Raw genomic sequence first — 14971 nt, forward strand, 5'->3', positions numbered from 1 at the left:
TATATGCCTTACTGTTAAAGTGTACAGCTGAAACTTACTGGATTTCGTTAACCAATGTCACCATAAAAAATAAATTAATTAATTTTTAAAAAAGTGATCTCCTGCCCCTTACTCTTTTACACCAAATGCTTTACTCTCCCCAGAGGGAGTACTATAAAATTTTGATAGATGTCACAGTAGACATTCCAATGTATTTAAATACATATATATACACATGTGTATAAACATAATCCATACACACATAATACATACACTTTTTAAACACATGCAAATGGAATTATGACATACATCCTGTCTGTAACTTGTTTTTCTTATTTAATATGTCTTACAGATCTTTCTTCATTCTTTCTTAAAAACAGACTATTCTAAGTATGGATTTACTATGGTTTAAACATTCTCCTATTGATAAATAGTTGCCAATGTTTTTAAATAATAAAAACAATGTGAAATTTATGCATCTATCTTAAGAAATTATATAAAGAACACAAAATAAATCTAAAACAGAAAGGAAATAACAAAAATAAGAACAGGAATAAAACAGAAAAAAAAAAAACGGTGGCTTATTGTTTAAATTTGCAACTGTTTACTAGTACTGTACTGGCCAGTAGTATCAGAAGTATTGGCTACTGGAAGTACCATTGCTTTCTACTTTCTTGAAGGCTCTACAGATGTCTAATTCTAAAACTGAATTCTAAACCGAAACTTATAATTGGTTATTCAATTTTCTATAATAAGTTTAGAATAGAAAATCAGTACTTAATGTACTTTGACATTTTAAACCTGACAAATTAAAACTTAAAACATGGTTTACAAATAGACATCACACCCATAAAGGAAATAACAGAAACAATTAGTAATCTCTCTATGCTCTCTTCATAGAGATTTCAAAATAAATCTAAGGTTATACATAGGATGTGGGTTTTTCACTGGGAGTAGTATTACAGAAGGTTTGTGGTATTAGAAGGGTCATGACACAATGCAGGTTGCTTAGTCTCAAATGCAAGTGTAAAGCTTACATTTAAAAAATATTTTAAATTATGCCCAGAGATAAAATGTAACTAAAGGAGAGATTATGCTACATAAGGATATATTTAAGTTCTCTGTCCTTTGTAAAAGTTAATTTTCAAGACCATAAAAAGGCAACATCTTGACTGTTTTAAAGTTAAATAATACTTTTTTTCAAGGCTATATTATGAAACTATGTTCAACGGTCACAGAGGCAACCATATTAACTTGCAGCAGGGGCCCGATTTCTAAACCTTATTTAATATCTTCAATTCATATATTAAAGCAAAATGTATGAAACAAATTATAACTACATATGAAATTATAGTAGAAGAAAATATACAATATGACTAAATCCGTGATAGTTGATAAGTAATCACTGTGATTAATCAACATAACCTTACTGAAGCATCAATAGCAACTTCTAAGCTTTACTAAGTTATTATTCATTGTACTTTGCCCCAAGACAAATTAATCAGAATAGTAAATGTGGTAAATGGTAGCCTCTCTGTGACTTCAAGGTGACTCATTTGAAACATCTAAAAACAAATCATATGCATATCATGTACTACTGGTAAGTTTCTAAAACAGTTTCCTGTAATTTAAAGTCATGAACACAAAAGTTTGAATATTCTTTATGTTTTAGTAACTAGAAGAAATAAAACTACATTTAAACATTTTTAAGAAAACAATAAGTTGAAAAGGAACAAAGAAAATAAATCAAACTTTTTCTCAATGCTAAGACTGATTTAATTCCTTTTCAGCACACACACACACATAATTTTTAAAGTAATGTTTCTTATAGGCTCAGCTAAATGCACACATGAAAAATTCGTATCTGTCCAAGGTTCAAAAGCTGAAAATATTTCTTATAAATTACAGTGTAATTGGAAACGGATTAATTTTATGACCAGTACTTAAATTCCATATAATTCCAGGTGTTGTTAAAAACCACAGAATTATATAAACTATTTTTTTATAACAGATTTTTTCAAAAGAAAAGTTTTAGATTTACAGAAGAATCAAGATGATAGAGCGTTCCCATTTACCCACTGTACTTTCTCCCCTATTATTAACATCTTCCATTAGCATTGTCAATTTGTTACAATCAAGGTGTCAATACTGACATAGTTTTGCTAACTTAAGCCCACAGTTTATTCAGATTTCCTTAGTTTTTTTGTTTGTTTGTTTTTTTTAACCTAATATTCTTTTTCTGCTCTAGGATCCTATGCAGGATATCACATTATATTAGTTGTCATGTCTCCATAGCTTGCTCGTGGCTGTGATAGTTCCTCAGATTGCTTGTTTTTGATGACCTTGACAGCTTTGAGGAATACTGGTCAAGCATTTTTGTAGGGTACCCTACTCTCAAAATTTGATAATATCTGATATTTTTCTCATGGTAAGATGGGGGTTCTGGGTTATTGGAAGACCACAAAGGTAAAGTGCTATTTTTATAACATCATATCATAGGTACATACTCTTATAATGTGATTTGTAACTGTTATTGTTGACTTTAATCTTCTGAGTAAGGTGGTGTTTGTCAGGTTTCTCCACTATAAAGTTACTTTTTTCCTGTTCTTTCCATACTGTACCCTATGGAGGGAAGTTACTATATGCAAAGCCACACTTATGGAGGAGGGATTTATGCTTCCCTTCCTTGAGGTCAGAGTATTTGGAATTCTTCTGCATAGAGATTTATCTCTTCTCCCCTATTTATTAACTTATTCAATCATTATTTATATCACTATCGATTCATGGATATTTATTTTACATGTTCAGATATAATCCAATACTACTTTAAATACTGTTCCACTTTTGGTGACTAGATGCTCTTTCAGTTGGCTCTTTTCTGTCCTTTTAACATATTTCGATTAAAGTAGGGTTTTGTTTAGTTTTTGAGCACTTCTTTACTTTCTGGCATTACCATATACTTTGAGATCATCTTGTATATATCTTGTCTTGGAATCAGCTATTTCTCTGAGGAGTCTTATTTTATTTTATTTTATTTTATTTTATTTTATTGTTTTTTGGAAATGGTGTTAGAAACCAAGATCTGTGTGCTAGGTGTAGATAAACTAATTTTTAATAACACCCAGACAATCACTGATACTATGGTACTTAAGAGTCTAACCTTTCTTCACTAATTCTTCAGATGCTACTATGAGCTGGTTTGGGGGTATCTGAATAGCCTTTATAGATGTAGCCGTATCTTTAGAACTTTGAGATACTTAATCTCTTTATAATTTAACTGCATAGTAAAGTTGGATGCCAAAGAATCATCTCTGAGCACGTTAGTAAAAAAAAAAAAATTAACTAAATTTTATAATACCTAATAACTAGATAGCAAGCTAAGTAAATTATTCTATATACCTACCTTCTTTTGTTGAGAATTAGTGTTAAGACTAGATAAGATTACAGAATAGCTATTTTTCTAATTTAAAAATGCTTTACAATTTAGGAAGGCTGTTAAAGAAAAATAAAAAAAACATTTTAATATTTAAGTAAGTTGTTCAAAACAGAAATTGTTGTTCTTCAAGGGGGAAAAATAACCTTCCAAAGAGAAGTTTGTTAGCCAAGAGATGGCATATGAGCTAACACTTGTTGTAAAACTATTAACAAATTAGCTCAGGAAACTGGAAAGCACAAACTGATCACTACATTTTATAATAAACTCCATCATTTAGTAATGCCATGGTAATGTAACATTATCAAAATATGTAATATTTTAAAGTTCAATAGTAAAGATTTTATCACTTCCTCTCCATCTCTGTCAAAACTACATACTGATCTGGGCACACTGATTTAAACCTAAATCCTTCATTTTATGTCAGAACAGAATTTTGAGTGGGTGTTTTTAAGTCAAGAGTGGTTGGGGTATTGCCCATCTGAGGCATCCCTAGAGGTTATCTGCTGGGCAAATGAACAAAAGTGGGTAAATGTGACTGGGTACCAGGAAAAGAACAAAAAGTTGGATTTGAGTAGCGCTGTTTTAAATGAAAAACTTTCCATTATTTATAACAAAGCAGAATTAATTTTATGGATGTGTTTAGCCCATAGCAACTTTTAATATGGTTATGACAAATTAATATACTTATCTTTATAATAATCAAAATATAAACTCAATTCCAAGTTAAATATCAGAAAGCTTGAGTTCAATTCCCATCTACTTTCTTCAACTAAGCCAAATAACTTTTTTGCATTTTGTTCCACTACCTGGAAAGTAGAGTTCTATTTAATATTAATGTAAAAGTAAAGTGCTCAACTATTAAATAACATTTGGATCTCTATAATAAAGGTGGAAAATTCCACTAAGTGAAGGAGGAAACGACTTGTAACCACCATTTCCTCACATGTAAATACTATGAATTTTTACAAGCATTGTTTTCTGAATCAAGTGCAATTAAATCTTTTTAATGGGTTAATGTCATCTAACTGATCACTCATATGCTTAAATCCTCCAATGATTTTTCCATCTTATGCAGAGAAAGGCCTAAATTCTTAGGTCCTACATAATCTGCCCTATTTACTTCTCAGACTTCCTCTACTTCCCTTCTTACTCCACCCAGAGACCCTACTCAGACATAGTAGGTCCTTTGCCCTAACTAGTCCCTTATCAGGAAATTTCCCCCTCCAAATCTGCATGCCTTACCTGCTTCAAATCTTTGTTTACAGCCCCATCTAATGAGCCCCAACCCTCTCCCTTTCCTACATTTTTTTCTCCATTGTATCCATCATCCTCTAAGTTAGACATTATAGAGTTCATTTATTTTGTTCATCTGACTTCTCTCTCTACCATTAAGCTTGATGAGGAAAGGGATTGTTGTGTGTTTTGTTCACCAATTCTTCTAAACTATTTAGAATAGTGACTAGCACATAGTGGGTACTTCATAAATATTTCTTGAATTAAAACCAATACCCCATTCGAATTCATAATTTAATCTTCTTCACATCTGGGCTTTTACATGAGAAAGATTAAAATAGTGTGTGATGGTATAAGAGAGAAGGACTATAACAGAGTGTGTTAGAGGAGGAGAGACACAAGAAAATTGGCTGAGTTGGCATCATCAGGGAAAGCTGATCGCATCAGGTCAAACTTAAGATGACCTTTAAAATAATAAGCAAGATCAAAGGAGAAGAAAATAAAAACACAGAGTGAATCAGATGACAGGCTTGACAGATTCTTAACTAGTTTATTATGGCTCAAGTAGAGGTATACACTGAGAAAAGTAGGAAATGAAGCTGGAAAGGGAGGCAAAAACCAAAGCAGGAAGGAGAGAGCCAGAACTTGAACTTTGTCCTGAAAGCCATGGAAAGCTACTAAAAGATTTTAAGTGATGAACAGGAACTAGTAGGTAACTTGAACGATGTAAGAAGCAGAGTTATAGGAGGCAGTGGATCTGCTATTTAAAAAATCCATAAAACTACCATGACAGTATTTTTAATACTCAGGATAAAACATTTCTTCTGAATCCTGGAAAGAATTTAAGTTACAGAGTGTATTCTTATACAAACAACAAAATCTCATTTTTAAATCTTCACTGTGCCTCAGTTTCCTCAACTATAAAATTAGGATATTAACAATACTTACTGTCATACGGTTGTTGTGAAAATTAAATAAGTGAATATACTGAAGTGGCTAAGAATACTGCCTGGCACATTTTATGCAATTAATGATGTTTATACTTTTATTAGTAGTATCCTGGAAGAATTAAAGTTACAAATAATAAGGCCTATATTCCCCCAAATTAAAAAATACCTAAAAAATAAAAAGTTAAATAGGGCTTACAGTGGATGTAAATAAGCTCGGTTAGGTATATATTTTAGTAAAAACCAAAAAAACCAAAGCAATTCTTAACTTGAAACTATATATAATTCTTGCAAAGGGGTAAATTCATTATTTGGGGTGGGTAAAAACTGTCTTAAAGGGAACTCAAATACTTTCTGCACTTTCCAGTTGGGTTGTAATTTTTGGAATCCCGTAAGACACTGAGTGAGATTTTTCATATAAGGTCATCTATGAGCTGTTTTTCGGGGGCGGGGGAGAGGGGAGGGAAGGCATTATTATAAAGAATATTAAGTATATTACAGATGTATTTATCTCAGAACAATAACATGTGAAAGATTGTGAATTTTAAATCACAAAAGTGTCAGGTTAACTGAAGAATTTTCGGAAACAAATTTTATAAATTTCAGCCTCATAAGTATATGTACTACAGAATGCTACAGCATTTATAAAAATAAGTATTTCTTCATCTAATGTAGTTCCACATCTATATATGCTTTTACAAAAGTGTAATTTTCATAACTACATTAAAAAAGCAGTATTTAATTATACCAAATAACAGATTATATAATGATATAACTTATTAAATGAAGAGTTTGAAATATTTTATTCACAAGAGAACAACAGTAATTAGAAGGGTTGATCTGAAGAGACTTGAAGTAGGAAAGTGTTTGACTAAGTTCAGTTCTCCCCCTAGTGGAATCTGAAAGTGCTCTAAGACATTTCCTTGACTAAGAATAACCTAAAATGTATTATTCTTAGAATTGAAAAAGGAGTTTCAGATTTCACAACAAGATCTATTTATGGATCTTAATCTGCATAAAATAATTAAATAAATGAGTAAAAGTTGAATCATTAAGATGTTTACTGAAAACACATTTACTAAATATATTAATAGCAAGCTAGCCAAGGAGAACTCAGTAAGCAGAAATACCTCAAAAGCAGAGAAGTAAAGGATACAGAAAAATACATCAGTTATGAAGACATGGCGATGTGTAGAATGGTACAAAGTTTTGAAAAAATGTGAAAAATCTGAAAAGACAGTCTATGTGTGTAGGGTGTGGGTAGGGAAGATGGGGAGGTAATGGTGAGAGATGAAGCTAGAAATGCAGGTTCGGGCAATAATGAAAAGGTAAGCGTTTTATGCTGAGGAGTTTTTATGTGATTTAGTAGACAAAAGGCAGTCAATAAAAGTTTTTATGTTTTAGAAAGATAACTCTGGTAGTTTTGTGAAAGAGCTGAGGCTGGAGAAAAGAAAATTAGATAGGAAGGTACTACGATAGTTGGGGGGCCGGGAGGTGAATTAAGGAAGTGGCAAGGGGAATGGAAAGGCTAGGAAAGATTAAAAAAAATGTTTCTGAAATGATTAAAATTACCTTTGATTTAGTTTTAGATTTACTCAGGACTTTCATCTTTTGAAGGAATTGAAAAGCTGGAAACACACTTTAATCTGTATCAATTACTAAGAATTTTCTAAAGGCAAATCTACAAGAGTAGATGAGCAGGTAAAATGTTGGTAGAAATGTTAACCAGCACAAGCACTTTGTAAAACAATTGGATGTTGTCTAGTAAAGCTGAAAATTTGCATACTCTATGTAACAGCCCTGGTATACTCGGCAGAGGATAAGAAAAGCATACGCGAAGTTCCTACTAGTTTGAATAATTCAATAGTAGATGATACCACTAAGATACAAAAGAAGAAAAATGGGTTGGAATAGGAACCCATTTGATTTTAAACATGTTGACTTTAAATGTCTGTACAATTTGCAGGTGGAGCTGTCTACTGTCCATTAAAACTATTGGTTTATACATCAAAAGACACAATAAATTTAAAAATAAACAACAAAAAAAGACTAACAGTAGATGTTTGCAAAACATAACATCAATATTAAAGAACTACAAATCCGTTAAGAAAAAGACAACCCAAAAGAAAAATATACACAAAAGAATTTAAAAGACACTTTACAAAAGAGGAAATCCAAATGGCCAAATTCATTAGTAATCAGGTCAATGGAAATTAAAACCATGATGAAATATCACTGCATACCCACTAGACTGGCACAAATTAAAACATGTGACACCACTAAGTGTTGGGGGAGGATGTGGAACAAGAACTTTTGTATGCTGCTGTTGGGAGCTTAATCTGGTACAAACACTTTGGAAAATAAAGTTGAAGATTTGCATGCTCTATGACCCAGCCATTCCACACCTTGGTATACATGCTAGAGAAACTTGTGTACATCTGATAAGTATAGTTATAGCACAAGATTGCTTATAACAGCATTGTTCATAATAGTTCCAATCTAGAAATTCCCAAATGATTACTAATACTAGAATGAATATATTGTAATAAATTCATAAAATGGAACATGTACAATAAAAATGACTTACTAAAATAATGTTTAACTATGGGTGGTGAACACACAATGCAATATATATTTGACTTACTGTTGTACACTTGAAACTTATTGGATTTTATCAATCGATGTCACCTCCCAAAAAATAAATTAAAGATAAATAAAAATAATGTTGAACAAAGAATGAAGAGACAAAAATGAAAATATCCAATATGACTATACAAAATTCAGAAATGGGGAAAACTAAACTGTGTGGATCAGAGATGCATACAAAGATGACACAACTATAAGGAGTTTTATGGTAATCACCATAAATTTTATGATTATCATAAAATTAACGTAAAATTCAGAATAAGAGAGTATGGTGTGATTGGGTAGAATTCTGGGGTACAGGCAACATTCTTTACAGTGGTCATATGTATAATGTTTTTATATATATTATAATTTTGCCTTGTTTATGCACTTCTCTGTATATTACATTAATAATTTTTTTTTATGTTTTTAAAAATTACTGACGCTAGAGCTGAAGTTCTATGGGATTCATTGTTGTAAAGATGGCTCCTAAAGACATGTAAGTGAGACTTGTCATTTGAATAGTTTATAAAAAGCCGAAAAATCAAGTTCTCAGAATACAAACATTCAGAACTGATAGAGAAGACAGAAAACAACATTTAAACAAAAAAGAATAGGGTCAAAAGTTAGAGGTGTTAGGAAAGCCAAGGAAGGAGAAGAATGCAGAGGATCAAGTGATCAATAATGACGAATGAGATAAGCTCAAGCAGGATAAATACTAAAAAAATACCAATGAATTTGGCAATGAGGATTCCAGTTATCACTTAATCAAGTGCCAATTGATGTTAGCATACTGTCATTGATAGGAAAAATTTCATGATTTTCTTTTGTTTTTCAAAAATGACATGGTATATTTCATTTTAAACAAAACATTCATCATACCAAGTTCTTCATTTTAGTAAGGATTTCGGAATCAAGAAAAAGATTTAAACCTTGCTATTTTGTGACTAAGATATATAGAAATGTGGCAAAACTATAATTTTCTTGATGTTAGGAAAGTACAGACTAAACTAGAATTGCATGACAGTATGATTTAAATAGCTAATTACAAATACATTATGCATATCTGAAGTTTTTCTAAATATGTGCTACTTTGTGGAAATATTATCAACAGAACATAAAGGGTACTGTTTTGTAAACTTATATGTCATAATGAATTGTGATAACATATTGACTAAGATCAAAAGATGAGGTTATAATATAATATGTAAGTCTTAGAAATTAACTGAATTTTGAATTGAAATTTAAAGACAAAAGGACCTTTCAGGTGGGAAAAAATTCTAGATGTTGCAAAGAAAACTGTATTTATGACTTGGAAGAGAACATAATAAAAAATTGTGAAAGAAATAAGATTTTAAACATAATGCTTTGCCCATATTGGAAATGTATTATCTTATATTGTACAATAAGAAGTAGGACATACGTAGTGACATAACATTTATTTTTAAAGCTTTAAATTTTCTTTTGAAAATAGCTTTGACAATATAGACATATGATAAACTGTCATTCAAAAATGGACTTGGAACACAGGCAAAAAAGAAAAAAATAGGTAAATTTGACTTCAAAAAAATTAAATACCTGTACATCAAAAGGCAATAACAACAAAGCAAAAAGGCAACCCAAGGAACGGGAGAAAATATTCGTAAACCATATTTTTGATAAGAGATTGACATTGAGAATATTCTATAAGGAACTTCTAAAACTCAAGAACAACTTGATTAAAAAATGGGCAAAGGACTTGCATAGACATTTCTCTAAAGAAGATATACAAAGGCAAATAAGCACATAAAAAGGTGCTCAACATCACTGATCTTTAGGGAAATGCAAATCAAAACCACAATGAGATACCCCTTCACACCTATTATGATGGCTATTATAAAAAAAAGAAAATTAGTAAGTGTTGGTGAGGATGTGAAGAAATTGAGACTCTTGTGCTTTGCTAGTAGGAATGTGAAGAAAGTAGTGTAGCTGCAGTGGAAAACAGTATAGCAATTCCTCAAAAAATTAAACATAGAATAACCACACGATCCAGCAATTCCACTTATGGGAATACACCCCAAAGAAATGAAAGCAGGGACTCAAACAGATATTTGTACACCATGTTCATAGCAGCATTATTCACAACAGCCAAAAGGTGGAAACAACCTAAGTGTTCGTCAATAGATAAATGAATAAACAAAATGTGGCATACACATACAATGCAATATTATCCAGCCTTAAAAAGGAAGAAAATTCTGACACGTATTACAACTTGGATGAACCGTAGTGACATTATGCTAAATAAAATATGCCATCGCAAAAAGACAAATACTGTATGATTTTACTTATATGAGGTACCTAAAGTAGTCAAATTCAGAGACAGAAAGTAGAATGGAGGTTTCCAGGGGCTAGGGGAAGAGGAGAATGAGAAGTTGTCGTTTAATGGATATAGAGTTTCAGTTCTGCAAGATGAAAGATTGACTGCACAACACTGTGAATGTACTAATGTCACAGAACTGGATACTTTAAAATGGAAAACTTCATGTTATGTGTACTTTACCACAATAAAAAGAATGAACTTGGAAAAGAATAAGTTTTAAAAATAGGATCGCAGTCATCAGGGTAAAGATATAAGTCACTGTTCAGGTACAGAGGGAAGAAGAGACTATTTATTTATATATAAAATTATTTTCATATGGTACCTGGATTTCAAGTTCAGCAATGTGCTGCTGCAGTTCAGCCACAGCAGCTATGCTATCTGCTTCCCGGAGTCTCACAGCCATCACTTCTTCCTTATTCTAGGGTAGCAAACAAAATAAACCAATAATAAACCATATAATAAACCAAACTAATAATAAACAAAACATAGTTGAAATCTGTCTCAAAATTTAGAAAATAACAAATAAACCCATGATTAAATGAGAGAAAAAGCCATTATTTCCTGAACTTGAAATGAAGAATACAGAATAGCATTACATCTTTAAATATTAAGAAATACTACTCATATAAATATTGCCCAAATGTTTACAATCAAAAATTAACTTAAAATTATTAGGGATTGTGAAAGCTGTTAATTTTTTCATTGCAAGAATAATGATTGAGAACCTTTAACACATAAGTAACTAGGAAAACAAACATTAGAATATGGATACTAATACAGTATGTCAATGACTATTTACATTATACTACAAATAATAATAAATATTAATTATATCACAATTCTACATTAATGTATCTCTACCACCTCAAAACTTCACAAAGGAAAAACTCTTAAACCATATTTTATAATATTTATGCTAAATAATATTGATCCAGAAATAAGAAAATATGAAGAAAATATGGTAGAGAAAAATAGGGCATACAAAAATATTTGCTCCTCCATTAACTTCAATTGAAATTTACCAATCACTTAGTATCAAGAATGTGTAACATGGTGACCATCCAAGAAATTTAGCACCTAACAGTAATATCATATAATATCAAAATTTAATATCAAAAATTTTAAAAATATTAAATGTAGTAAAAGTATAATAATTAAGCTTTTAAATGAAAATTTATATTCTTGTACCTCAGATATGATATTGGTACTTCACTTCAAGCAAATACCGCTTTAAATACCTTGCAAATGTGCATACGGCCAGAACATGTAATTTCTGTACCCAGTGTTGTGCTGATAAACACTTAACAACCAGCTCTCAGGTAGAAGTGTTCATGCATGCATGTGTGTGCGTATGCGTGTATTTGTACACACATGTGTGTTTATGTAAGTTTATTATAATTTATACATATTTTATAATAAACTGATATAAAGGATGTACAGTTTGAAACATACATATGATAAGATATTCAATACTCATTATTGTAAATTTTATCTAGTCAATATATTCTTACAAAATGCTTTCATTTATTTTTGCCAAACTCTTGTATCCATAAGCTACCTATGGCTGAAATTGAGGAATAAGTAAAGTATTGATATGAACACTGGTTAAGTATTTTTGTTTATGTTAGAAGATGAAAGTGAAATGAAGACTTGTGTTAGAATTTCACTTATTTGTCAATGATGGGAGCAAGTTTTTTGCTGATTTGATAATAGTAACTAAATATAAGAAGAAAATCTCCTTAATATTTTGTGCTATTCACAATGTAAAGTCTGAAGATACAACACATTCTTAAGCTTTAATCTGCATTATTAATTTAGAACAGAGTCAAAAACTTTTCCTTAAATGGCCAGATAGTAAATATTTTATTTTAATTTTATTTTATTATTATTTTTTACACCTACAGCACCTGGTCTTCCAAGGTAGTCTCCCATCCAAGTACTAACCAGGCCCAACCCTACTTAGCTTCCAAGATCAGATAGGACTGGGTGTGTTCAGGGTGGCACGGCCGTAGAGACAGTAAATATTTTAGACCTGAGAGCCATACAGTCTATGGTAACTACTCTATATGCCGCTGGAGTGTGAAAGTTGCCATAGACAGCACATAAATGAATGAACAAGACTGTATTCCAATAAAACTTTATTTACAAAAACAGGCAGCCAGGCAGATTTGAGCTATGTGCTATAGTTTGCCAACTCCTGGTCTACACAATCAACAAAACAATAAATCAAGCCCTGATATGTAGTTTGCCAATTTATGTCATATAAATATTTCTACCATGGTTTCTTTTAAGCTGCCAACATAACATGTATGAAATACTGAGTTGGGAAGAAATATGCAGTAGCACACTATGGTGTTTCCACCATACTGCTAAAACAGGTATAAATAACCTCAAAAGCACGGATAATAGTGAAATGCAAAAATAATCAAGAAGTGATGAAATCTGACTGTTTATTACCTTTGCTCTACCATAATTATGTTATATAACAATTTTAATATGGCTGCTTAACAACTGTGCCACAAAATTCCTGAAAATTTAAGAAATGGTTCTTATAACCCTTTATTAGTTGGCTCCAGTACACCAATGTCTATGTTTAATAAAATTCAAATCTTGTCTTGTCGCTCCCTTATTTTAAACACTTTAATGGCACTCCTCAAATCTTGAGATAACGTTCCAGGTCCCTATACTGGTGTCTAAGACGCTGTATGATTTGGATCCAGGTTCATGTCTTACCAGTATTCTTTTCCAGGCTCACCTCCAGCTAGAATGAACTTCTTTTAGTTCAAACGACATGTTCTTTTTTACTTCTAATCTTCACAAAAGCTATTCCCTTTACCTACTGAACTCTCTGTTACCTTTCCTTGACTAACTCCTACATATCCTTAAGAACCACTTAGCTAAGCTGCTCCTGAATTTGAACCACAGAGACTCTGAGATATTAGTGCTTATTAGTTTTAGAGGTGATGTGTTAAATAGCAATAGATAACTAATACATTTATAATCTACTAATTATATATAAAATTAGTTACCATTGTATAAAAAATTTTATTAAGTACAAAACCAAAAATATAGGCATCAATTTCCCCCTAATATTGTCCCCCTCAAATCTAATCATCAAGTCTTATCGTTCTCTAGAAAAATAGATCTTGAATTGACATATTTCTCTTTAGCTCCACTGCCAATTTCTGAGACCAAAGCTAGCGTCTCTATCCTCAAATCTCTCTCCCATTCCACCTTAAATCCATTTCCACACACAGTGGCATCTAGTCCTTTAAAAAAAAGTAATTACAGTAATTGCTAAAGCAACATCCCCTAATAAATGCTAGAATTAGTTGCTGAAACTTTAAGGATATTTGCACAGCCTCAAAACAGTTCCCACTGAATATATAATTATTGTGGTATTTTTAAGATACGTCCACAAATCCTTTGAGACTCTTTCCTTCAGGAGTTGTAGCTTAATGCTCACCTTGAACCATGGACTGGACTTAATGTCTTGCTTGCAATGAACAGAGTCTGAGAGGAAAGCACTTTGCAATGGAGAAAGCTGGCAGACACCAACTTAATCAAATGACAAGGTTAACAGCACTAGAAGTAATATATATCAATACAATATGCCTCGTGATATGATATGCTGAGAAAGACAATTCATCTCTGTATTCTTTCCTAAAATACCTTGGTCTAAGCATGAGAAAACATCAGATGATCCCAAATTGCAAGATATTCTACAAAAAATACCTGACTAGTATTCTTCAATAGTCAATGTAATGAAAGATAAGAAAACACTGAAAAGCTGTTACAAATCAGAGAAGATTGAGACACAATGGGGGAAATGTGAATAAAGTCTGTAGTTTAGTGATAACATTGAACCAATGTTCATTTCTTACTACTGATAAATGTACTATGGTTATGTAAGATGTTAAAATTAGGAGGAGCTAATTAAAGTGTATATGGGGATTCTCTATACTACTTTTGCCACTTTTCTTTAAACATAAAATTATTTCAAAATCAAAAGTAAGAAAATCTGAAGCAAATACAGTAAAACAGAAAAAAAAAATATGTTGCTTTCCCACTTAAAACCTTTCATTGGCTTCCCATAGTACTTTTAAGTGAAACCCAAACTTGTTACCATGGGCTATAAAAATTTACATGGCAGTAAGAAGTGGAGTCCCAGCCTACCTCTCTGGCTTTAATTTATTAAGCCTTTTATTATACACAAGACTCAGCAACCAAGGTCTTTCCTACTTTTGGGTCTTGAACTCTGTGACCCTTTTCATGCAGGGATTGTCCCATGGCTCTTCACAAGGCTGATTCTTACTCTTCAGGTCCTAGCTCTGAAACCATCTTCTGGCACTCAATCTTTATTACCACTTCCCCTTAACTCCCATTGTACAG

The 14971-nt window shown here is 31.7% G+C and overlaps 1 protein-coding gene and 1 pseudogene across 7 annotated transcripts in view; both read right to left on the reverse strand.

Annotated features, from left to right (window-relative positions):
• EVI5 (ecotropic viral integration site 5) overlaps window positions 1–14971 on the reverse strand; it is a 184071-nt gene that overhangs the window by 46885 nt on the left and 122215 nt on the right. For all 7 annotated transcript variants that reach the window (XM_011355654.2, XM_011355655.2, XM_011355657.2 and 4 more), the window contains one exon: window positions 10902–10997. In XM_011355654.2, the coding sequence (XP_011353956.1) occupies window positions 10902–10997 (96 nt within the window). The remainder of the gene's footprint in view (window positions 1–10901; window positions 10998–14971) is intronic.
• LOC111736875 lies at window positions 12475–12593 on the reverse strand (annotated as a pseudogene).

Source organism: Pteropus vampyrus, unplaced genomic scaffold, assembly GCF_000151845.1.
Source record: "Pteropus vampyrus isolate Shadow unplaced genomic scaffold, Pvam_2.0 Scaffold22, whole genome shotgun sequence".
Taxonomy (NCBI): Eukaryota; Metazoa; Chordata; class Mammalia; order Chiroptera; family Pteropodidae; genus Pteropus; species Pteropus vampyrus.